General features: G+C 49.1%; 2 protein-coding genes across 2 annotated transcripts in view; one reads left to right on the top strand and one right to left on the bottom strand.

Moving 5' to 3' along the window:
• nup155 (nucleoporin 155) overlaps positions 1-9,014 on the top strand; it is a 19,065-nt gene extending 10,051 nt beyond the window's left edge. The window contains exons 13-34 of the mRNA XM_080020465.1: positions 922-1,092; positions 1,187-1,297; positions 1,582-1,676; positions 1,976-2,061; positions 2,245-2,389; positions 2,484-2,550; positions 2,650-2,765; positions 3,101-3,204; positions 3,313-3,446; positions 3,674-3,865; positions 4,326-4,464; positions 4,578-4,713; positions 4,809-4,962; positions 5,056-5,160; positions 5,844-5,998; positions 6,612-6,741; positions 6,845-6,958; positions 7,079-7,199; positions 7,645-7,755; positions 7,858-7,994; positions 8,109-8,215; positions 8,792-9,014. Of these exons, the coding sequence (XP_079876591.1) occupies positions 922-1,092; positions 1,187-1,297; positions 1,582-1,676; positions 1,976-2,061; positions 2,245-2,389; positions 2,484-2,550; positions 2,650-2,765; positions 3,101-3,204; positions 3,313-3,446; positions 3,674-3,865; positions 4,326-4,464; positions 4,578-4,713; positions 4,809-4,962; positions 5,056-5,160; positions 5,844-5,998; positions 6,612-6,741; positions 6,845-6,958; positions 7,079-7,199; positions 7,645-7,755; positions 7,858-7,994; positions 8,109-8,215; positions 8,792-8,930 (2,769 nt within the window). The 3' untranslated portion in view covers positions 8,931-9,014. The remainder of the gene's footprint in view (positions 1-921; positions 1,093-1,186; positions 1,298-1,581; positions 1,677-1,975; positions 2,062-2,244; positions 2,390-2,483; positions 2,551-2,649; positions 2,766-3,100; positions 3,205-3,312; positions 3,447-3,673; positions 3,866-4,325; positions 4,465-4,577; positions 4,714-4,808; positions 4,963-5,055; positions 5,161-5,843; positions 5,999-6,611; positions 6,742-6,844; positions 6,959-7,078; positions 7,200-7,644; positions 7,756-7,857; positions 7,995-8,108; positions 8,216-8,791) is intronic.
• A 141-nt stretch (positions 9,015-9,155) lies between these two features.
• On the bottom strand, positions 9,156-17,561 carry rfc4 (replication factor C (activator 1) 4). The gene is made up of 11 exons (XM_080015985.1): positions 17,428-17,561; positions 15,943-16,058; positions 15,767-15,845; positions 15,231-15,310; positions 14,590-14,709; positions 13,986-14,129; positions 13,736-13,856; positions 10,668-10,793; positions 10,088-10,168; positions 9,890-10,003; positions 9,156-9,419 (listed from the first exon to the last, which is right to left on the bottom strand). The coding sequence occupies exons 2-11, from the start codon at positions 16,044-16,046 to the stop codon at positions 9,324-9,326; spliced, it is 1,065 nt and encodes a 354-aa protein (XP_079872111.1). The 5' UTR covers positions 16,047-16,058; positions 17,428-17,561; the 3' UTR covers positions 9,156-9,323.
• Between the last annotated feature and the right edge of the window lie 4,864 nt (positions 17,562-22,425).

The following is a 22,425-nucleotide window of genomic DNA, read 5'->3' as shown; positions in this document are numbered from 1 at the left end:
GCAATTCTTAGTCAAAATATGCAGGTACAAAATACAGTTGTTTTTTCATATATATATATATATATATATATATATCTATCGATGCCGATGCCAATGTTTGCCGAGTTCCCGTGAACGCAGCATCACTTCCTGTTTGGAGCTCTGCAAAGAGCCATGTTAACGTGATCTAAAATGGATCACAGTCATACGGTTGTACGGCACGGGAGAAAACACGGAATGTCTTAATAGACGTTGCTGGAAATGTTGCCCTATGGGTGGTGGGGCTTGCTGTTGCTTCACCCTTTGACTTCCACACATTAAAAAAATCAGCAGCCCTATGTAAGCATGCAAATGGGTCACATCTAACTCTTTCCAATTCGTACCATATACCCCCCTCTAAATTTCACATCTCAAGAATAGCTTCTTCAAATGGCGGTGATGTGTAGAGTTGGAATGCAGATTCTATGTGTAAACCCTGTCTTCCAAGTGGGAGCATGACAGCTTTTCACCTATGGAAGTGAATGGGAACGGCCTGAATTAGAGTTCTCACGAAAATATCATTTTAGAGCACTAAAACGCGGGAAGGTTTATAAAATAGCATGGGAGAGTACCTCAGTGGCAGCCCAAACAACAAAGTAAAATAAAAACAAATATAGGAAACAGGTGTAAAACTTTATATTTCCTCAGGTTTTATGCAGCCTGCGGCCAAAAGCACCTCAAACACTGTTGTGTACGGAGTCTGTACAGGACATTGAAAACATATTCTTACGTTTTCTTATGCTGTCTTAATTTGGCGTTTACTGGTTCCCCTCAGAAAAGTCACTAACTTCTAAGCTGAAAAAAACATGTAAATCGTGTTTTTAGTGCTAAACATTGAATGGGGTTAAATCTACCCCAAACACAACAGGAGGGTTAAATGACGATTTCCTGTTGCTAATGCAGATGATGTCCAAAGTGGACGGACACTCCTGGTCCCTCTGTGTCATCAACGAGGGCCGGCCGGCGAAGGTCTCCACCCCCCTGAACAAGGACCTGGTCCCCATCACCGACTCACCCGTGGTGGTCCAACAGCATAAAGTCCCCCGGCAGAAGTTCGTCCTGCTCTCCGCAAAGGTGAACGCGTCTCCCGCCTTGACGTTTGAAGACACGTACGCAACATTTACTTTGGATTCATGTTTTAGACGACCTTCTCTAAACTCTCTTTCAGGGCAGTCACATCTTTCACAAGCTTCGACCCGTGGATCAGCTGCGTCACCTGCTGGTGACCTGCGCAGGAGGAGAAGGAGAAGAGATTGATAGGTTTTTTAAAATGTACAAGGTACGGAATGTTGATGTACACTTGAGTAGGTTGTAGTTATTTGGTACTCAATGCTGATGCTTGTGAAGTTCCACATGTGCTTAGGAAAACTTTCTTTGTTGTTTTTCAACTTGTATCGACGTTAAAATGAATTGGCCCATTTACATAAAGCCTCATGAAAATAGTATTAAACAATGTTACGCTTACATTGAATAATCCGGCCTACTACAGCTCAAAAGGTGGTGTTATGCGTATCCTTAAATGGTTAAAAGTTTTTTTTTTTTCATGTGTTTTTATCTCTTCAGGGGGAGCAAGCGTGTGCCACAGCCCTGATCCTGGCCTGCTCCACTGCTGCGTGTGACAGAGAGGTCTCGCTCTGGGCCTCAAGAGCCTTTTTCAGGTCAGACCTTTGGCCGCGCGCAGATTAGGGCCGAACAGAAAAACTGGAAATACTTGAAGCTCCCGTGTTTTCATTATTATGGAGATCGCCCATCGACATTTGTCCAGATGAAATGAGCCAAAACTCTGCTACGTGCGGAAGACGTGTGCATTTGAAAACCATTAAAAATAAATTAATTTAAAAAAAAACAAAAAAAACGGCTCCCGTGAATTGAAAATTGCAACATTAATCTGTTTCTCATAATTTATATAAATGCATCCCCAATCCATAACCACTCGCTCCTCCCCCTCGCTAATCAGATATGGAGGAGAAGCCCAGATGAAATTCCCAACGGGCTTCATGAGTGAAAGCAATATGGCCCCCTACGCCAGCTCTCCTTTACCAGGTACATGCACCATCCCAGCTCCCGTTTCACGATCTAAACAAGTTTTCATGAAGGTTCTGAACGGCTCAATGACAATGTCTAGTTTCTTTGGTCGGGCTTCGCCGTACGAGTCAATGTCGGTGTTGTCGGGCGAAATGTTGTGGAAATACCGCTTTAAGCCGTCTTTCCTGTGCCGCGCTCCAGGAGTCATGCCCCCGAACCTCCACTCGCCCTTGATGACCGGCGCCTCCTTCAGCTACGGCTCCGTCCTGCCTCCCTCCACCGGCCCGGAGGTGATCTTCTCGGGGAAGCACAACGGCATCTGCATCTATTTCAGCCGCATCCTGGGGTCAGTCACGTGGATCGCGTGCGGCTCTCTCTGCTCGCTCTGTCGCGCTGTAGAACGTGTCTTCACCTCCGGTTATTTCATTGGATCATTACAGGAACATCTGGGATGCCAGCCTCGCTGTGGAGAAGACTATCAACACAGGGAACCAGACCGTCAGCATCGTAAGTATCTGTAACGTTGATGCCTGGTTTTAATCCACGCTGTCTTATCGGTGAAGTGAAGCTCTGCGTTGCTCATGGAGGACCCCCCCCTCTCCCCAGCTGGAAAGCTCCGTCAACTCCTCCGACCTGGGACAAGTTCTTCTGGAGCTGCAGGGTTTGAGGGACTTCCTGGAGAAGAACTCTCAGTTCAGCCAGTCCTCCCCGGGTGCTGCTAGGTAACTGCCGGCTCGACGCGATGAAGCTAGGGCCCCGAGAGGCCACGGGAAATTTAAAAAGCAACCGTAGAGCCACACTGTGGTCAAATGGACCTTGCCCCTCGTGTAGGCGTTTGTATATCGTCTGGATGCCGTACCGGCATTTGCTCCTTGTTGGTCAAGAGTTGACATGCCCTTTTCTGAGCATCGAATGCTTAGGGCCGTATTGACTGCAGGCTCCCCCGATCCTCTTGTGATTTTTGTGAATGCGTTTAAACAATGATCCTTATATTGATGCTGAGTAGAGTTGCGACCTCTTCCAGCTCCGTGACAGATCCTCTGCTCTCCTCCCTCAGCTTCGGCTCCCTGGCCAACCTCCAGCAGAGGCTGCTGGGGTTCATGCGTCCCGACGGAGCCAACTCTCAGCTGGTCCAGCAGGAACTGCAGAGGAAATATCAAAGTAAGTGGGAAGGAAAACGGTCCTGGCTTTGCGTTTTCTTTTTAGTTCTGTAGTGTTGTTTTGTTGTATATTTTTTTTTAACAATATTTCTTGCCTGAATGTGTTCAGTGGAGGCCCAGTGCTGTGAGAAGCTGTCCCTGCAGGACGTCCAGATGCTGGTGCGTAACTCCTACCAGTCGCTGGCGCTCTGGAAGCTGCTCTGCGATCACCTGTTCAGCCACATCGTCTCCCAGCTGCCCAAGGTGCGTGTGCGTGTGTGTGTGTGTGTGTGTGTGTGTCTTTATTTTTTTTACATAATTTGCTCAATATTTTTGTAATGCACGACAACAGATAGAATTATGTACAGGATGTCAAAATATCAATTATAGAATTAAATGGCGACCCTTTGCATCACTATAGAATCGTTTTCCTCCAAACCTCAACAATTTGCATTAGTCATAAAACAGTCTTCCTCCTCTGGCATCTCCAGGACCTTCAAGAGCAGCTGAAGGTGGTGAGCTTCAAGGACTGGGTGATCCGGAGGAAGGACCTGAGCGGCGCCCTCATCACGGAGCTCATCAACGTCTACATCAAGGACAACGCCTCGGTGGAAGGCATCATCGGCCACCTGCGCGACATCTGCCCTCTGCTCTACAGCAACGACGACAGCTTCTGCTCCAAGGTACGTCCCGAGGAATGTGTCCGGGAATTGTTGTTACCTTGGCAGCAGGAAACTGTCAGAGCCTCGCAAATCTCTTACAGAGTATATTACTGTATATCCCTAAAATATTTGTTTTTAAAACTAATTTCATGCCTTTTTATATTGGGGGGGATTATCTCTTCCGCACATCATGGCAGTTGAATTTGACGAGGGTTGGAACATTTACAAGCTTATTTTTGGGAACTCCCCGTCTCTTCAGAGAACGTTTCAGTCAGTTTGTCTTTTTATTTTTATTTATTTATTCAATTTTTCCCCGAAGATGACACGTTCCTAAACCGCGTCGTTATATGAACCAGATCAGATCTGTCCTCTACGGCCCCTCCGACGGAGGCAGGTGTATCACCTTCGGGTGGGAAGGCTTTGTCCTGTGGGTGTGTTGTGACCCTTCATTTTCGATTGTTCTGCGTGTCCCCGTCGCCAGGCCAACGAGCTGCTGCAGAGCTCGCGGCAGATCCAGAACAAGGCGGAGCGGGAGCGGAACCTGCTCCAGTCGCTCATGCTCTACCAGCAGATCAGCCAGCACACGGACCTGCCGCTGGTCTGCTCGCAGTACAGGCAGGGTAGGAAACACACACACACACACACACACACACACACACACACACCCCCCCCCCCAGCCACGCTCGCGGCGTCGGTGCTTGATGCCTGACCGCTCGCTGTCAAACCTTCTCAGTGCGTTTCTACGAGGGCGTGCTGGAGCTCTGCCTCACGGCGGCGGAGAAGAAGGACCCTCAGAGGCTCGGGCTCCACTTCTACAAGAACGGGGAGCCGGCGGCGGACCGGGCCGGACACCAGGCCTTCCAGGAGAGGTAACGCCGGAGCCGGTGGCGCTTTGTTCCGTTTCCCGCGTCTCGCCCAGACCTCTTATGAACTTATGAACACCCCCCCCCCCCCCCCCCCCCAGACTGTCGTGCTACAAGTGCGTGACGGACACCATGCAGGAGCTGGTGAACCACAGCAAGGCGGCTCCTCAGTCGCCCAGCGTCCCCAAGCAGCCCGGGCCGCCCGTCATGACCTCCGACCCCAACATGCTCAGCAACGAAGACGCCAACGCTCACGTAAGCCATGAGGGGGTGACACCAAAGGAGTGTTCTGTGCGGTGGGTTTTTTCGCGGGATGCCGAGTTTATCTTTGTTTTGTTCTTTGTGTAGTTTGAGCAAATACTTGACCTGGCCCAGAAATCCCAGGACGAGCTGTTCCACATCGCCCTCTACAACTGGCTCATCCATGCCGACCTCACCGACAAGCTGCTGGAGGTAAGGAGTCTGTGTTTGGAGGGTTTACTGGCCATGAGGTGTACAACGCCGAGATATTTATGGTACAATGAAAGCCTGAAGGAAATGGCTGTTTCAAATTTAATGACGCGTTATTGAGTAGCATGTTTATTATGCGACACTAGAGGGGGACAAATACAAGCATTTTCTAGATCATGATCAACTGTGTCCGTCATTGTGTTTGTATTGAAAATCGAAATAAATTATAGAACTCGCTGTGGCTGTTCCTAAAAGTGGAAAACTGCGTTTCTCTCCGAACGCCACACTGTATCCTGCTGCATCAGCTCTACCGAAGACATAAGTCTTTGTTGAGGACTGGTCCAATAAACTGTTGTGGCAGTTTCAGGGCTCTCTGGCACAGAGACACAGACAGTGGGGTTGTAGAAAACACCGTTTGTTGTGGAGAGGGGCCTTGACACATGTCATGACATGGGCTCCTCTCTGCTGTGTGTGTGTGTGTGGGGATGGGGGTTTTACCTGTTCCTCGTAAGGGCAACCAACAAGCAACAGGTAATGCAGCCTCTCTGGTCCTGGGCCCCAGTTACCTCGACCCAGGTCAGGTGTGGCTGCTCACACCACGCCATCCCCGGGCCACAGCTGTCATTTTAGGATGTGTCCTTTTGTCGTGAAGCGTCATCTCTCTGCCGTTCTGATTGAACCTCCAGGTCAACTCTCCTTACCTGGAGGATCACCTGATGCACATGAACAAGCTGGACCAGAGCAAGGTGCGCAACATGGACCTGCTGTGGCGCTACTACGAGAAGAGTCGCAGCTTCGGCAAAGCGGCCCGCGTGCTGGCACGCCTCGCTGAGTTGTGCAGGTCGGAACCGGTTTATTTATTTATTTAAATTTTGGTCAAACGTCCTCTGCTCTGAATTTGAGTTTTCATAGCTGCTGGGAGTGCCGTGACATAATCCATCCAGCATTTTGCACACTGACGGCAGTGGTCGTTTATAGAGAATTTGTCTCTTGTCAGTGTTGGGGGCTGTTCTCGGTCGAAATAAATATCTTCCCAAATGCTGAAACTTCAGAAAAATATAAAGCATCATGTCTAATAACAATTGAATGACTTCGCCATAACTGTAAATGCCGTTAACTTCTTGCTCCCAGCTGGCTTTACACTATTTTGGACGTAAGTTACCTCCCAAACAGTCGTGAACACCCGTTCAAAATGTAAGACACGGCACAGTTTAAAATGGCAGATTCCTCCAACATAAAACTCTGGGCGGAAAGAATTTTGAGCCGTTTAAAAAAAAAGAGCAACCGAACACTACAGTTGAAACAGCACCCCCCCCCCCCCGAGGTGGGAAATCGCCGGAAATCATTTCCTGGGATATCCATCCCTGCTGCCGTTCACACACGACCCAACGCAGGAAATGTTCGGCGACATGTCGGGGGCTTGTTCATATGTCTGTGTGTTCCTGACCTGGCAGCAACGAGATCTCCCTGAAGCAGCGCTTGGAGTACATCTCCAGGGCCATCCTGTCGGCCAAGAGCTCCTCCAGCGTCTCGGCCCAGGGATCTGACGGCGAATTCCTCCACGAGCTCGAGGAAAAGATGGAGGTGCGGGGATGAAAGTTTTTTTGTTGTTTTTTTTTCCCCCAATTTCTCAGTTGAGCGTCCACGTCACTTATCTGGAAGCGGCTTCCTCGTCTGCTCTTTAAAGGTGGTGCGCATCCAGGTGCAGATCCAGGAGACGTTGGCCAAGCAGTACTCGGAGCACCCGTCAGCCAAGAACGCCATCTCCAGCTTGGACACGGAACTCATCGACATCACCAAGGTGACGAGGGACGGCGGCTCAGAAGCGCCGAGCGCCGCGTTTCCATCGGACCGCCGGGCGCCCAAAAAAAAAAAAAAAAGGTGACGTTTTTTTTTTCCCCCCCGTCTTTTCCCTGCGCAGCTCTACGTGTTTTACGCCGAAAAGTTCAAGCTGTCGGAGTGCAAGCTCTCCATCATCCGCTGCTCCTCCTACTCCGACCCGGTGCTGGTCAAGTCACTGTGGAGAGATATCATCGAGAAAGGTACGAGGACCTCCTGAAGCCTACGTTACATCATCCATGACCTTATTACTTATTTATTGATGTATTCTATTGTGTACTCTTCATTTCTAACTGTTTAATATTAGATCATTGTGTTATGGCCAAATGGTAATTGTTTCACTGCTTTTATCTTATGGTTACTTTGTAGGTTTACTGGATATTACCTTGTCCGTTGTAACTGTTCATTGTTAGCTTTATTTATTTAATAATTGTTCATTTTGGTTTATTGTACATGAAACATGCTTCCATCTTGTAGTAGTAATTAGGTTTATTGTTTATGATCAAGTTTTTATTTTTTCAGGTTTTTTTTTACTTTTTCGGTGATGTTTTTTATTATAGTATCATTGGATGTATTGTATATTGTTATTTTTTACTGTTGGGTTCATCTATCTGATCTAAAGACTTTGACTCTAACTCGTTGCTGCAGAGCTGGACGACAGCGTGGCGATGAGTCCTGAAGACAGGATGAGGGCTCTCAACTTGAAACTGGTGTCGCTGGGGAAGATCTACGCCGGGACGCCGACGTACTTTCCTCTGGGTGAAGCCTCTCGCCGTTAGAGTCACGCTCCCGCTGCGAGTCACTGCTGTTTTCCCTTTTATTTATTTATGGAAAATAATCCTCCCGTCCCGGTGCTTTCAGACTTCCTGGTTCTGCAGCTGGAGCAGGAAGTGTGCCGCCACCACTGGGATGTGGGGTTCGTCACCTTCACGCTGCAGGAGATGGGGGTGCAGGTCCCCCGCCTCCTGGAGGTGTACGACCAGCTCTTCAAAGTGCGGGTACGACGACGCCACCGACGCCGTTTTCCCCCCCAAAATCGCTCCCGATCTGGGGTTTTTAATAGTTAATCCAGGCGTGTGCTGTGAGACTCATCGAGCTGCTTGTTGTGGCAGGATCCCTGCTGGCAGCGTCTGAAGAGGCCTCTTCACCTGGTGGAGTGTATCCACGTGCTGCTGTCTGGATACGTGGAGGATCCCAGCAGAGTTCCCACCTACGACAGGTAAACAAACCCAAACCCTCACCAACCCCCTCTGCGTTGACGTTCTGCTCTAGAGCAGTGTCTCCAAACCTCTTACAATGGAGTAATCCCGCGGCACAGTGCTCTCCTGTTGGCGGCTAAAAAGGTCAGAAACGTGTAGAGCTGTGCTTATTAAAATGGCCGACGACTAGTGATACACGAGTTAAGAGAGTTAAACAAGTCTGAAATGAAAACTGAAACAGAATTACTCGACTAATGCGAAAAAGGCATTTGGGACAGTTCATATTTACTGTGACAGTTCTCTGCATTCCACCAAAATAAGTCCTTTTGACAGAATTCAATGATTCTGTAGGAATTCCATTCACCACATTGGAGTTAATTGTTTGTATATTTTGTCATTTATACGACCACTAAAGCGCCGTTGGTACTTTTGGGGCAACACGTCCTCTTTCTCAGACTTTGTATTGACCACGTTGTGGAGGTTTTATAGCTTTGCTCCTCGTACGACTCACAAACGGAAGCGTTGAAAGTCTTCCTTTCGGAAAAACCCGTTTAAACGGTTGGAGGTTTTAATGACAGCGTCTTGCTGCGTTACAGGCGAAGATTCACCAACGTGTGCCTGGATAACATCTGTGGCTACCTGGTGGAGCTGCAGTCCCTGAGCCCCAACGCCGCCCTGCAGCAGATCATCGGCAACGTCAAGTCCCTGCAGGCCAAGCTGCAGAACCTGCACTGACCCCCGGCTGCCTGCCCGCCTCCCCCCTCCGTCAGGAACATCATGAGTGTATATTGTATATAATAAAGCTTCTTTTCGAATGACGCAAGAAGTTGTTTATTGCTTAAAGCTGCCAGAATAAACCGTCCCATCCATCTTAAGTCGAAATGGTTAAGCCGTCTTTATAAAACATTAAAAAAAAAGCTTTTTTTGAGTAATTTGATTAGCGGAAACAGACGACAGCAACAAGATCCAAAACAAACATTTATTACTGCGGCAAAATACAAAACCTACTTTATTTATACATTACTATAATGTAAAGTCCTGAACCTATGAACGTGGAAAGCAGATCGGAGGCGAGACGGCGACGCTGGTCCTCACGTCCGGAGACGACCAGAGATCACCTTCCGAGTTTCAGTTGCTGTGCGAGGACTGCTGCATGATGACGGAACACAGACTCAGTATCTGCAGGTATTCGTCCGCGCCATCCGCCAGGCACTTATCGACCTCCTGGAGGGAGAGAGACGGAGGTCCGGGTTACGGAGTTGCCGCGGTTACCGATGTCGTTATCTGCCCACTGCCTTCTGCTTTTTTTAATAGAAATAAAACCCCTTCAGTTCATTTTCGCGTTACTCAAAAAAAAACAAAAAAAAACTTGTAAAATACTAAGCGTGTTATCAATACTTCAAAGTCTACAAAACTCAGTGTCTGCGGAGTCACATTTCACTTATGACGGGAGGAACAAAGGAGGGCTCAGGACCCGTCTCCCTCCACGTGTGATTTCCACGCATAATTTGGATCGAAGGGAAGGTTTGAATTCAACCTGGCCACAGGCAGGTCGACGTTTGGCTTAATGGATGTGGCCTCCAGATGGAGCAGGTTTATCTGGACTAACACCAGCACCAAGACCGGACAGAAGGAGCTGATTGACCGGCCGCCGATTTTGATCAAACCGGCCCTAGATGCAGGCGTCGACCCACCGCCATCTTCTCCGTGATGGCCGACTTCTGCTTGTCGCTCAGGTCCTCCTCGATGACCGCCTCGTGCAGCTGGCTCAGGATCTGCGTGGCCGCGTAACCCTCATCCGCCATGTTCTGGACGGGGGGGAGGGAGCGGAGATTAAAAATAAATAAATAAAAAGTTCAAATGAGATGAGCGGCGTAGAGAGCGGCGTTCACCTTGACGGCGACCTGGAGCTTCTCAAAGGTTCCCTTGTAGCAGATCTGCAGCTGGTTGTCGATCAACTTGGCGGGGACGACCTGGGGAGTGAGAGTGTTGGTCAAACGTGATAAATGTTGTGGAATGATCCTGTTCAGCCTATGTCCCCCGAGCCCTTTTTCCAAAAAAGTGTTGAAAGAAAGAAAACTACTATTTGTTTTATAAACCCTTATCAGTCTAACAACGGGGAAATTTGCAATTTCTCTGCATTTACCGTCCTAGTAACTGACGTATCTAGGAGCAGTGAGCTGCCATACAGAGGCGCCCGGGGAGCAGTTAGGAGGTTAAGTGTCTTGCTCAAGGACACATCAGCACTCTCCAGGAGAAGCCGGGGATCGAACCGGCAATTACGAGCAACCCTCGTAATTGCCGGTTTAGATTACTAGACGACCCGCTCTACCTCCTGAGCTACTGCCCGCATCGCACCCTCCACCCTGCAACAAAGTGATCCTCTCATTTGACTCAACGTCCCAACGCTCATTAAAGACAAAACCCAAAGCGGCCCTGCTCCTTCCCAGCGTCCGGGCTCGGGGCTCTCACCCCGGCGAGCTCCACGATGACCCCCTCCGTGATCTCCTTGTCCAAGTTGAGGCGGGCGGCGCTCTGGAGGAAGGTGATGGCCTTCCGCAGGTCGCCCTCCGACACCCGCACCAGCGCCGCGATGCCCTGGAAACGAAACGCCAACGGGTGAGACGAGGGACGGGTGAGACATTTTTTTTTTTTGGGTTTTGGAAAACCCATAACGAGGGCTAGGGTGAAGCCTGCTCCACCGAAGGCCTCGGTGGAGCGCTCGCCCTTTCAGGTTGTGGTGGCAGACACATTTGTACCAATCCATCCTTTCCAGAAAATTTAAAACCTCAGCAAAAATGTACTTATTTATTTATTTTGACCATTTCAAACATAACAGATTATTCATAAGTCAATATATATAATATAACATTTTGGCCTGTTTTGGTTTGTTTTTTTTTACACTCAGTTTAAGAAAAAAATATAAATGAGGCAAAGTATTTTGGCATTAAATAAGTACATCGTGTTAGGATAGGATGGGTCTCCCCCTGGTGTTCAGAGCTGGTAATTACAATAACAACAGAAGCCTCCAGTCGTTAAAACCAGCTTCGCGCCGACAACAAACAAACCACAAGTCCATCCGTTCCTCTGGAGAGTCCCACACCAGAAAAGCCACACACACCTGAAAGGAGCCATTCCGCTTTGCAGCCTTTCACTACGTCATTGAACACGTCAATAGAATGAGAACCGCCCCCACGTGAGCAGCTCCAACTGCTGCTGGAGTTGCCACCGGACCCGCTGGCATCCAAGCTCAGAGCTCAGCATGGGACCTGCCCTGTTGCCGGCTGCACAGACCAGCACCAATCACTGGAAAGGAAGAGGAATTAATACCAGCTAGGGTTGCCGTGGTTGTCGGTGTTGGGCGTACACCAATTGCATTACTTGCCCACGGCCCCCACCGTCGCCTTGCTTTTCCTTTTTGGAAATAAAAAGAACGATTTTTATACATTTTTGAATCGGTGCCGACGTTTATCAAATAACAAAAACTCAAATTTGTAAAATACTAAGCGTGTTATTAATAGTTAGTCTGACTCGATACAGAAGTGAAGCAGCAGCACAGTCTGTTCATCACAGGAGGAGAGGAGGCTAGAGACCTTAGACAGGTAGAGATCGGGACCAGTCTCCCGTAACTTCACCGTGGCGTCCATAATGCAAACTTTCAGACGTTTCCGTAAGTGAATGAAACAAAACAAACAAAAAAAAGCCCCGAGCCGTATCCCGCCGTGCTCAAAGCTGCGTGCTGCTCCGGACACCGCGGCAAAAGTGGGAACAAGTTTGTTACAAGTCTTGTAGATCTAATATGAGTGAAGATTCAACAACTGGGTTCTTTATTTCTCACCTCAAATCTGTTCAGAAACAGATTTTGGGGGAGTGATGTGGTGAAATCAGTCAAAGTTTCTAGACTAAATACAACGGAACCAGAAAGTTCAAGCCCCATTATCTCACAGAACTGGGGGCCTGGCGGCTCATTTACATTTAAAGCGGCACACACTAAAAGAGCCGTTTTGGAACAGGATGCTACAGAGGCATGTTACAATGGCTCGAATGCATAATCCGAGCGGTATTTTCGGCAAAAAAAAACTTCAAAAACATGTGTTGGGGAGCTCAGAGACCATATGGTAAGTTGTTGAAAAGGAGCATAATACCGCTCCTGTAAAGCTAAATAAGTGTGTGTTCTGAGATTTTCCCACCACAGAAAAATGTGTTAATGACCACACAGCCAAATTCAAATGATTGATGAAAAATCGGCCGAGGACGCTGAAACCACGCCACACTCAACACGGCCCTGTGTGTCCAGTTGCTCACCTCATAGCTCCGCTGTCTGGCTGGGGTCCTCCCTCCTCCGCAGGCCAGGTCGGGGCTCCCTCGTCCTCCTAGCATGCAGCTAACGCTAACGTAACCAAACCCCGCTTGCTCAAACCAACGGGACGGTTCTTTGTTGTCCGGGCGTCTGTGGCATGAGTTCACCGTCCTGAAGACGCCTCTACTCCAAAACAGCATTTTATCCCCAACTCTGTTAGCTGAGCTTATTTCACCACCGACTCCTGTTGTTATCTAGTGTTAGGGGAGGGGCCATGCGGCTCCACGTCATCGGGGGGAAAAAAAAAAAAATTTGATCTGGACCACAACAACTGGGAGAAACGGTTTGTGGTTTTGCGGTTCGAGCTGCCACACCAGTCATGGGACCAGGTGATTGGGCCCAGGATCAGGGTGGCTGTACACCTGTTGCTCGTAAGACCAATCAATGAGCAACAGGTAAAACCCCCATCCCCCACACACACACACACACACACACACACACACACACACACACACACACACACACACACAGGAGATGAGCCCTCGTCATCACATGTAAACCATCTGCTTCTTGCTCCAGCTTGTCCACTCTCTGAAATAAAACCGGTGTTTTTTCGTTTTGTTTTTTTAATTCCATCCTCTGTGTGGGAGGGCCCTGAAAACCCCACCCGGGTGGTGTGTGGCAGGCGGAACCGCCACACACGTCTCCACAATTCGGTACTGCATCCTTTAGTCTTTTCACATGTTTTCAGCAGTTACTTTCTAACATGTATAATGTGGTTAGAAACAAATGACCGAATCCACTTTACAGGGACTTCAACGTAAACCTTGGATGTCGCCATATTCACTATCAATAAATCTTTCTATTTTTTTTTTGGTTTTGGTTACACTATATAAAAGGGGGTTTTAAACTCTCATTCATGGGACATGGTAAATGTCCAACTGAGAAAACTACTCACTGCCGGGAAGAACAAAAACAAAACTTTGGCCTATTTGTGGTGCGAAACCTAGTTCATCTGATGGCCACTAAGAGTAGAATCCAGCTGTTAAATGCGGATAAGCCTTCGTTGTGAAGCATGCTGTTATGTTTTCACACACAGAGAGAGCGAGAGAGCGAGAATCTTGACACCCTGAGTTTCGACACCGTCACACACACACACACACACGTTTGAAACCTTGTTGGCAGTTAACACCCTGGAAATACCAGCAGGCTACGCGACACGTCATTGCCTCCCGGTTACCTCTTTGGTGTACTTCAGATCCTCCTTCTTGCAGATCTCCAGCAGCCGCTTCTCCTGGATCTGATTGCCCAGGGGTTTGAAGCGGAATTTGGAACACCTGGAGGTCAGCGGCTCGATGATCCTGCGACGGAATGTGGACGTGTGTCAAAGAGCCTGCGAGTCGTGTCTGTGCGTGAATTATGGGGGTTGGGGATAAGTCAATCAAAATCGTGATTTTCAAGTGTATGTATATATTTATCGATCCCGGTACCTGCTGACGTAGTTACAGATGAGGCAGAAGCGGGTGGTGCGCGACTCCTTCTCCATGGTCCGCCGGAGGGCCGCCTGGGCGGCGCCCGTCATGGAGTCGGCCTCGTCCAGGATGATGATCTTGAACGGCGGACAGTGCTTCCCGCTAGGAAAGGAGACGGCGGCCAAAACGTAAAGTAAAATAAAATACGCCAATTTAAAGAAAGGCTTCACAGGGCAAACGGAAGCAATGTGTCTGCGTGTGGGATTTGTCATTGAAAAGGGTGATTTTAACGCAAAAAACATTTTTTTTTTTTTTTTTAAACGTCAATATTTTTGTTTAGCTGACGTGGGCAACTTGTTTCCATGTTAAATACGACTTTTAAATACAGACTGCTTATTTACTATAACACTAAATACAAATGTATACAAATATTGGTTTGGGAGTCAGTTCTTGTCAAACTAAATGTATCACAAAAACAGACGCCCGGAAAAAAGTGCTATGACACGATTCCATGTAAATTAAAGGATGTATGGTACTATACTCCTGTATAAATCAATACTTTGACATCACATTCACAGGTCTGTGATCCCTCAACTGGCACGAGGTGTGTGCAGCGTCTCACTCTGTGCGTGTCCCGGCCACTGTGAGCTTTGCGAACTTCTTGACCTTCTCCCTGACGACCTGGATCCCCCGCTCGTCCGAGGCGTTCAGCTCCAGCACCCTCTGTCGGTACAGCTCTGGACTGCAGCGGTGGCGAGAAATGGAGTTGTCTCAGGTAAGGAGGACATCAAAACAGAAGCTTGACTTAAAATGAATACAAAGCTGCATGGCCTGCAACAGTGGTTCCCAAAGTGTGGGGCTCGCCCAGAGCTACTGCAGGGGGAGCAGGCGATTGAGGATGGATGGAGGGTAAATTATGCCAAGTGGAAGTAGTTTGAAGACTTAGTCAATCATATATTACACATTTTTAATTACTTAAAATATTACTCTCCGTTTTGATTTGGATTTCATTTATTTGAAAAAGTTTACTTAATAAAGTACACACACACACACACACACACACACACACACACACACACACACACACACACACACACACACACACACACACACACACACACACACACACACACTTCTATTCCTGAAGGGGTGCCACTGATAAGACAAGATGTATTGTACTTAGTAGAAAATAGAAAACAGTTGAACATCCAAAGTACAACTCTTGACACCAATAACAGCTTTAACGAATTACACAGTGCTCACCCAAACAGTTCTCTGGCAGCGGCTAAGATGGTGGAGGTCTTTCCTGTTCCAGGGGGGCCATAGAATAGCAGGTTTGGGAGCTGCAATGAAATTCACACATGTGAATTAATCTCACACGCTGGAAGCAGGAAAACTGGGAAGGCGTAAGGATCTGAGCCACTTTGACAAGGACCAAATTGTGATGGCTGGACGACTGGGTCAGAGCATCTCCAAAACCATAGGTCTTGTGGTTTGTTCCCGGTACAGTGGTTAGCACCGACCAAAAGTGGTCCAAGGAAGGACAACCGGTGAAACGGCATGCCCATGCCCATGCATGTATGACTATTTCTGTTTTGAATTTTTTATTTCTCATTTTATTCTCAGTTTTTTCCCAGACTTCCCCTTTTTTCTATTTTAATATGCTATCCACTCTCGTGAAACGCACCAAACCTCACCATGTCAAATTCCTAGTATAGGCCAATGTTGGTATAAACTGATCCTGAAAGTCACGCTGAATAAAATACACACCCACAGCGTAACGGGATCAAGGTACTTACATCCGCCCCCTCCAGAGACTTCTTCAGCACTGCTACCGCCTCCTCCTGAAACGCCACGTCATCCACACATTTTGGCCGGCTGGGGTTCACAGAAAAGGAAGATAATCGGTATCCACACGAGAAAATTAAGTTGCTGCACCATTTTATTAAAAGTGTCACAATCCAGCTCTACTTACTATTTCTCCACCCAAGGAACAGGTTTGGCTTTCTTCTCTGTGCTGAGCCCTGCCGTCACCTTTTCTTTCTGAGGTTTGGCAGCTCCTTTCAAGAAGGCCTGCATGGCTCCTTCCTCCTGCCCAAAACACCAACAGCCGCACAAACTAATTTAAATGTTATGTATTCAAGCAGACAACAGCATTAATTACAATTCAACTAATCTGATTAATTATTCAGTATCACAATAACCAGAGAAAATCAACACAATTATGTCGAGTTCAAAACCTAAGGTTAATGAATCCACCTGTGGTCATGTGAAGTTTAATAAGGACAAACCCAAAAGTCATTAATATTTCAGCCCTCATATCACCAAAGGATAAAAATCATGTCAAAATGTCAGACTTATGTGACACAATATTACTCAGGCAGGGTCGACAGTCACCCAAAACACATCAGATTCAAAATAAACCATCATTTCCCATTACAACGAAAGCCACAGTTATTGCAGCTGTAAAGTTCATCAAAATAGTTTCCATAAAAAGAGGGACTTTGATACTGTCCAAGACTCTGGATGTTGAACAGGTGAAAGAAATGCACACGGGATTCTTTTTTATTTATGTTTTAATCTTATGATTCTGGATCTAGGCCTGTCACGATCATGACATTCTCAATGACGATGAATTGCCAGATGACTAATGTTGAGTAATTTGATCGTAGTTTTTTTTTTTTTTTGGTTCATTTTGTGCCATCATAACACTAGCGCAAGACGAAACCGGTATTGATACACGTCGACCTGTTGCAGAAACCCATTTGCTGGCGTTGAAGAACGCAACAAACATTCGGGTAGACTGCTAGTTTATAAAAAAATAAATAATAATAATAATAATAATAATGGATGAAGATCCGTCCAAATAATCACGATCAGGGGTTTATGTAGAATCGCCTGATCGTTATGACAGCTCCATCTGCCTCTCATCAGTTAGTTAGTTAGGTAGGTAGGTAGTTAGTTAGTTAGTTAGTTAGTTAGTTAGTTAGGTAGGTAGATAGGTAGATAGGTAGTTAGTTAGTTAGTTAGGTAGATAGTTAGTTAGTTAGTTAGTTAGTTAGTTAGGAATTTGGTTTGCTATTGTGTTCAGTTTTGAACTTATTGTGCATAACCTCCGGGTGCGCCGCAAAGACATGTCCACGGCGTATGTGTACGAACGTATGTATATGTGAGGATGACAAATAAGCCTCTTGAATATGAAGAATGTCAGTCTGTAGTTGGAAGCTGTTCGCAGAGAATCAGCCATCAGGCGGAAACCCTGAATAACCCAACCGTAAGACGTAAAGCCTTCTTACTATGCGCTGTGCAAACGCATGCTGCGCTGAACCTGAAGCGCCATATACACAACACACGCTGCTCTGCGAACACACAGCCACGACCACCGGGGCGCTAGCTAATTAGCGCTGAGCTAACGCACGCTTTGGGGGGCATTTCCCAAATAACTACGAACTCCTCGTACCTCGTCGGGAAATTGCTGTGGGAGTAATCAACGGCGTCAACCGTTAAACGCGACGAGTGGGTGCGACGCCGCCGGGGAGCTGCGGCGGGGCTGTCCGCCTCTGTCGACGCGTGTCAGCGGCGGAGTCTTTTCCCGCCCTGGCCGGGGTACTCTATTTCCGTTGACGTCATTACGCCTCGTCCAATCCCAGGCCGCCGGTGCTGAAGCTGCCCCCCGCCCGTTCGCTCTTAAGCTGCGTTCAGCCGGACCTCGGAAATCGGTAACTCCGTGTCGTCAACCCCCTTCCTTAATGTGCTACATCCCTTAGTGGAAACGTTGGACGCCTGCAGTAAGTGCGTCTTTGTGTTGCAAGGCTCGTGCATCGTACAAGCTCCAAAAAGTGCGTAACCATGAGATAAAAAAAAAAAAAAAAAAAAAAAAAAAAAATTCTATTGGAGTTGTGAAGGTGTGTTTCAAAATGAAAGGAAAAGGCATGTAGAGGGAGCTCTGTCAACGGCCCCGAGTCATCCGCCCCGAAATCCCCAACTTGGAATTGCGACGTGAATGGTTTGCTGTCCAGGACATATTGTTTGTAATCACCGCATATCACCGCAATCACTGCATATATGTCTGAACGTATGTCTATGTATCTGACGAATAAACCTCTTGAATCTTGAACGACGTTCCCTGTCACATTGCCGCTTAGGAAATCTGTTTGTTTTTTTCCGAGGTCCGATGAATGCACCACCAACCTCCCCTCTCTGGCCTCGCCATCCATCCACCCATCCACCCATCCATCCATACATCCATCCACCCATCCATCCATACATCCATCCACCCATCCATCCATCCACCCATCCATCCATCCATCCATCCATCCATCCACCCATCCACCCATCCACCCATCCATCCATACATCCACCCATCCACCCATCCACCCATCCACCCATCCATCCATACATCCATACATCCACCCATCCATCCATCCACCCATCCATACATCCACCCATCCATACATCCACCCATCCATACATCCACCCATTCATTCACCCATCCATACATCCATCCATACATCCATACATCCACCCATACATCCATACATCCACCCATCCACCCATCCACCCATCCATCCACCCATCCACCCATCCACCCATCCATCCACCCATCCATCCATCCACCCATCCATCCATACATCCACCCATCCACCCATCCACCCATCCATCCATACATCCATACATCCACCCATCCATCCATCCACCCATCCACCCATCCATCCATCCACCCATCCACCCATCCATCCATACATCCATACATCCACCCATCCATACATCCACCCATCCATACATCCATACATCCACCCATTCATTCACCCATCCATACATCCATCCATCCACCCATCCACCCATCCATCCATCCACCCATCCATCCATCCATCCATCCACCCATCCATCCATCCATCCATCCATCCACCCATCCATACATCCATCCATCCACCCATCCATACATCCATCCATCCACCCATCCATCCATCCATCCACCCATCCATACATACATCGATCCATCCATCGATCCATCCATCCATCCACCCAACCATACATCCATACATCCATCCATCCATCCATCCATCCTTTCCACCGCGCCTTGTCCGGCAGGGCCGGATGATCACAGTGGGCTCCCACCCCCTTGTAAAACGAACTGATTCAAAAACAAAGTCATTTCAGGCATTAATGACCAAAGAGGAACCAAAACAACACATAAATAAACCCATCCAACACACGGCACGCGTAGGGGGGGGGGCGGGCGGGGCAGGGGGGCTTGCTTTGTGTGCCAGCTGCCGTTCCATTGATCCTGCGTCGTTCCGCCGTCTGGAAGCGCTCGGCAGGGCCCTAATTGGCAGGCAGGCCGGGGGTCAGTGGCTGGCAGAGCGGGGGCCGAGCACAGCTGTCCGCGGCTAATGGAAGCCCCCGTCCTCCCGTGGGCATTGGACGCAGTAACAAAAAAAAGATGATAAAGCCCCTTTGCGTCCGTCAAAACACGGAGCAGAGGCGCAGGAGCCCTCATAGACAACGGGGGTGGATGGATGGGTGGGTGGATGCATGGATGGCTGGGTGGATGGATGGATGGGTGGGTGGATGCATGGATGGCTGGGTGGATGGACGGATGGCTGGGTGGATGGATGGATGGCTGGGTGGATGCATGGATGGCTGGGTGGATGCATGGATGGCTGGGTGGATGCATGGATGGCTGGGTGGATGGATGGGTGCATGGGTGGACGGGGGGTGTGGGGGATATCTATTTGTTTTTTTTTGTTTGTGCACATGCGCACTCTGTCTATAATAAGTGCGTGGAATCGACGCCGCCTGACCCGTCGTTGTGGTGGTGGTCTTTTGCCGAGTGGGGAGACGCGTCCCTCCGCCGCGCAGGCCCTTTGTGTGCGTGCTTTTTGAATTCTTGGGCCACCTGCTGGACTTGCTTACAATTTTTCTGCGTCTTTCCCGTGTCAAAATATTGCGATGTGAATCGATTGGATATGGATTTGCCCTTATCTTTAATCAGTCACACGAGTAAATACGAACCGCTGTCAATCATAAGTCGTGAATCCAACTGCGCCCCTCCCCGGTCCATTCCACCGACAGTCTGGCTCCGGGAACCAGTTGTTTTTTTGTTGTTGTTTTGTTTTGTTTTTTGTTTTGTTTTTGTTTTTCTCACGAGGCTCCGCGAACGCCCCCCCCCCCGCAGGTGCAGCGGCTTCTCCGATTCGTTTCCTGCTCCGTGACTCAGCTTCCTCTTTATCCAACGGGATCGGGAGCGCCCAGCCGTCGGAAGCGTCGAAGCCGGGCACGGCCGCCGCCACTGCGTCCTCCTCCTCCGCCTCCGACGACAACGCCAACACAGGGAGCATCCACCCTTTTATCCCTGTGGCCTTTGTTGGAAAAGGCCTCTGATCAGGACACTTGTTTTTTGGAGATGCGCTCTTTTCTCTGGACTTGTGTGACATTGTTTTTTTTTAATTTTGTTTCACCGTGGGGGAGAGGAGGGGGGTCGTTCTAAAGAGGAATAACTAACAGTGAACTCGACTGAGGAATAAACTCCCTGGCTGGCTGGTCACAACCACCATCATCGTCACCGTCGCCCTCGTCGTCACCCTCATCACCATCATCATCATCATCATCGTCGTCGTCGTGGTCGGGGACTCCGTGGCCGCTTGGATTCCGAGGAGGCGTGATGGGGGAGAGGGGGACGTGAAGACCCTGACAGACGGGGCCGTAGACAGAAAAGAAATCTGGAAAAGTGGATGGAAACGAAAAAAAACCCAAAACGGAACGAAAAAAAACCAAAAAACAAACCCTCAAAAAGTGAAGAGCGGAAGAACGGGACTGATGGATGAAGGGAAAGCAGCCGAAAAAACAGTTTCCTAAGGTGTGAGAGAGAGAGAGAGACAGAGAGAGAGAGAAGAGAGAGAGAGAGAAGAGAGAGAGGAGGGAGAGAGAAGAGAGGGAGAGGGGGAAGGAGAGAGAGAGAGAGAGAGAGAGACAGAGAGAGAGAGAAGAGAGAGAGAGGGGGAAGGAGAGAGAGAGAGAGAGAGAGAGAGAGAGAGGAGGGAGAGAGAAGAGAGGGAGAGGGGGAAGGAGAGAGAGAGGAGGGAGAGAGAAGAGAGAGAGAGAGAGAAGAGAGAGAGAAGAGAAAGTGGGGGAAGGAGAGAGAGAGAGAGAGAGGAGGGAGAGAGAAGAGAGAGAGAGGGAAGGAGAGAAAGAGAGAGAGAAGAGAGAGAGAGAGAGAAGAGAGAGAGAGGGGGAAGGAGAGAGAGAGAGAGAGAGAGAGGGGGAAGGAGAGAGAGAGAGAGAGAAAGAGAAGGAGACAGGGAGAGGGGGAGGGAGAGGGAGAGGAGGGGGGAGATCGACGGGAAGAGGAGAGAGAGGAGGCGTGGTAGCCGGAAAGGAGAGAGAGGCGAAGAGAGAGGGAGGGGAGAGGGAGGGGGGAGGGAGAGAGAGAGGGAGCGAGAGAGAGAGAGAGGGAGGGAGAGAGAGAGGGAGGGAGCGCGGGCCACCCCCTGAGATGCTGTGTTGGCTGAGACAGGACGAGATGTCGGTCCAGGAGCTGCTGCAGCGGGTGGAGTGTGTCATCACACACGTCGGTAAGTCCAGTCGTTCGCCTCCTCCACCTCCTCCACCTTCTCCTCCTCCTCCTCGCCTCCTTCACCCTCGAGATCGAAGCGTTTTTATTTTCCCCTCGGTCCTGCGGGGAGCGTGGCGGAGAGACCTCGCCCTCCAGCTCCGCCTGCTGGGTTGGGTCGCAGCTTACACGGTTAACGGCGGCGGCTCTGTGCGTGCGTGTGCGTGTGCGTGCGTGCGTGCGCGGTTTACGTCGGAGCCCCGTGGCGTCGGCACTGGGGCACCCGGAGGCCGACGGAAGGACGAAGAGAGGGATGGAGGGAAGTAGGGAGGGGAGCCGGAGCACGGGGGTCCCCCCCCCCCCCCATCCCGCTGCAGCATCCCCGCGCTCCCCGCTCTCCTCAGCACCGCCGGCCCCCGGGCACCGGCGCGCGCGCCACGGCGGCAGAAAACGAAAAGCGCGTCGCGCGTGCGCGATCGGGTTCAGATTTGCGCGCGCCCGTGCGGGGCTTTCACGGTCGAGTGTGTGCGTGGACGCCTCGCGCGAGGTCGCCGGCGTCGCGGCCCCCTCGAGTCGCTCCGTCGCCCGCTTTGCCGCCGCGGTCTCCACCGGGATCGAGTTTGAGCGTCTGGTGGTTTTATTTTTTATTTTTTTAATTGCGATCTTTAACTTGTCCCGTTGAGTTTGACGGTGATTATACGCCTTGCGGAATTCCCAGGAAGGTGTCACGGCGTTTCTGTCATTTATACCCTATACCCACTAATAATAATTCATGATCCACGTGCATAGTATCGCATTTTGTATATTCTATGACTATTTCTGTTTTGTATTTCTTTGTGTTCTTTGGCTACATGTACGAGCATTTTATTTGACCTGTAATGACGTTTTTATTTTATTTTTGCATCA

The sequence above is a fragment of the Zeus faber genome, assembly GCF_960531495.2.
Source record: "Zeus faber genome assembly, chromosome: 1".
NCBI lineage: Eukaryota > Metazoa > Chordata > Actinopteri > Zeiformes > Zeidae > Zeus > Zeus faber.
Note: the sequence above shows the minus strand (reverse complement) of the source record. Positions and strands in the feature narration are given on the sequence as shown.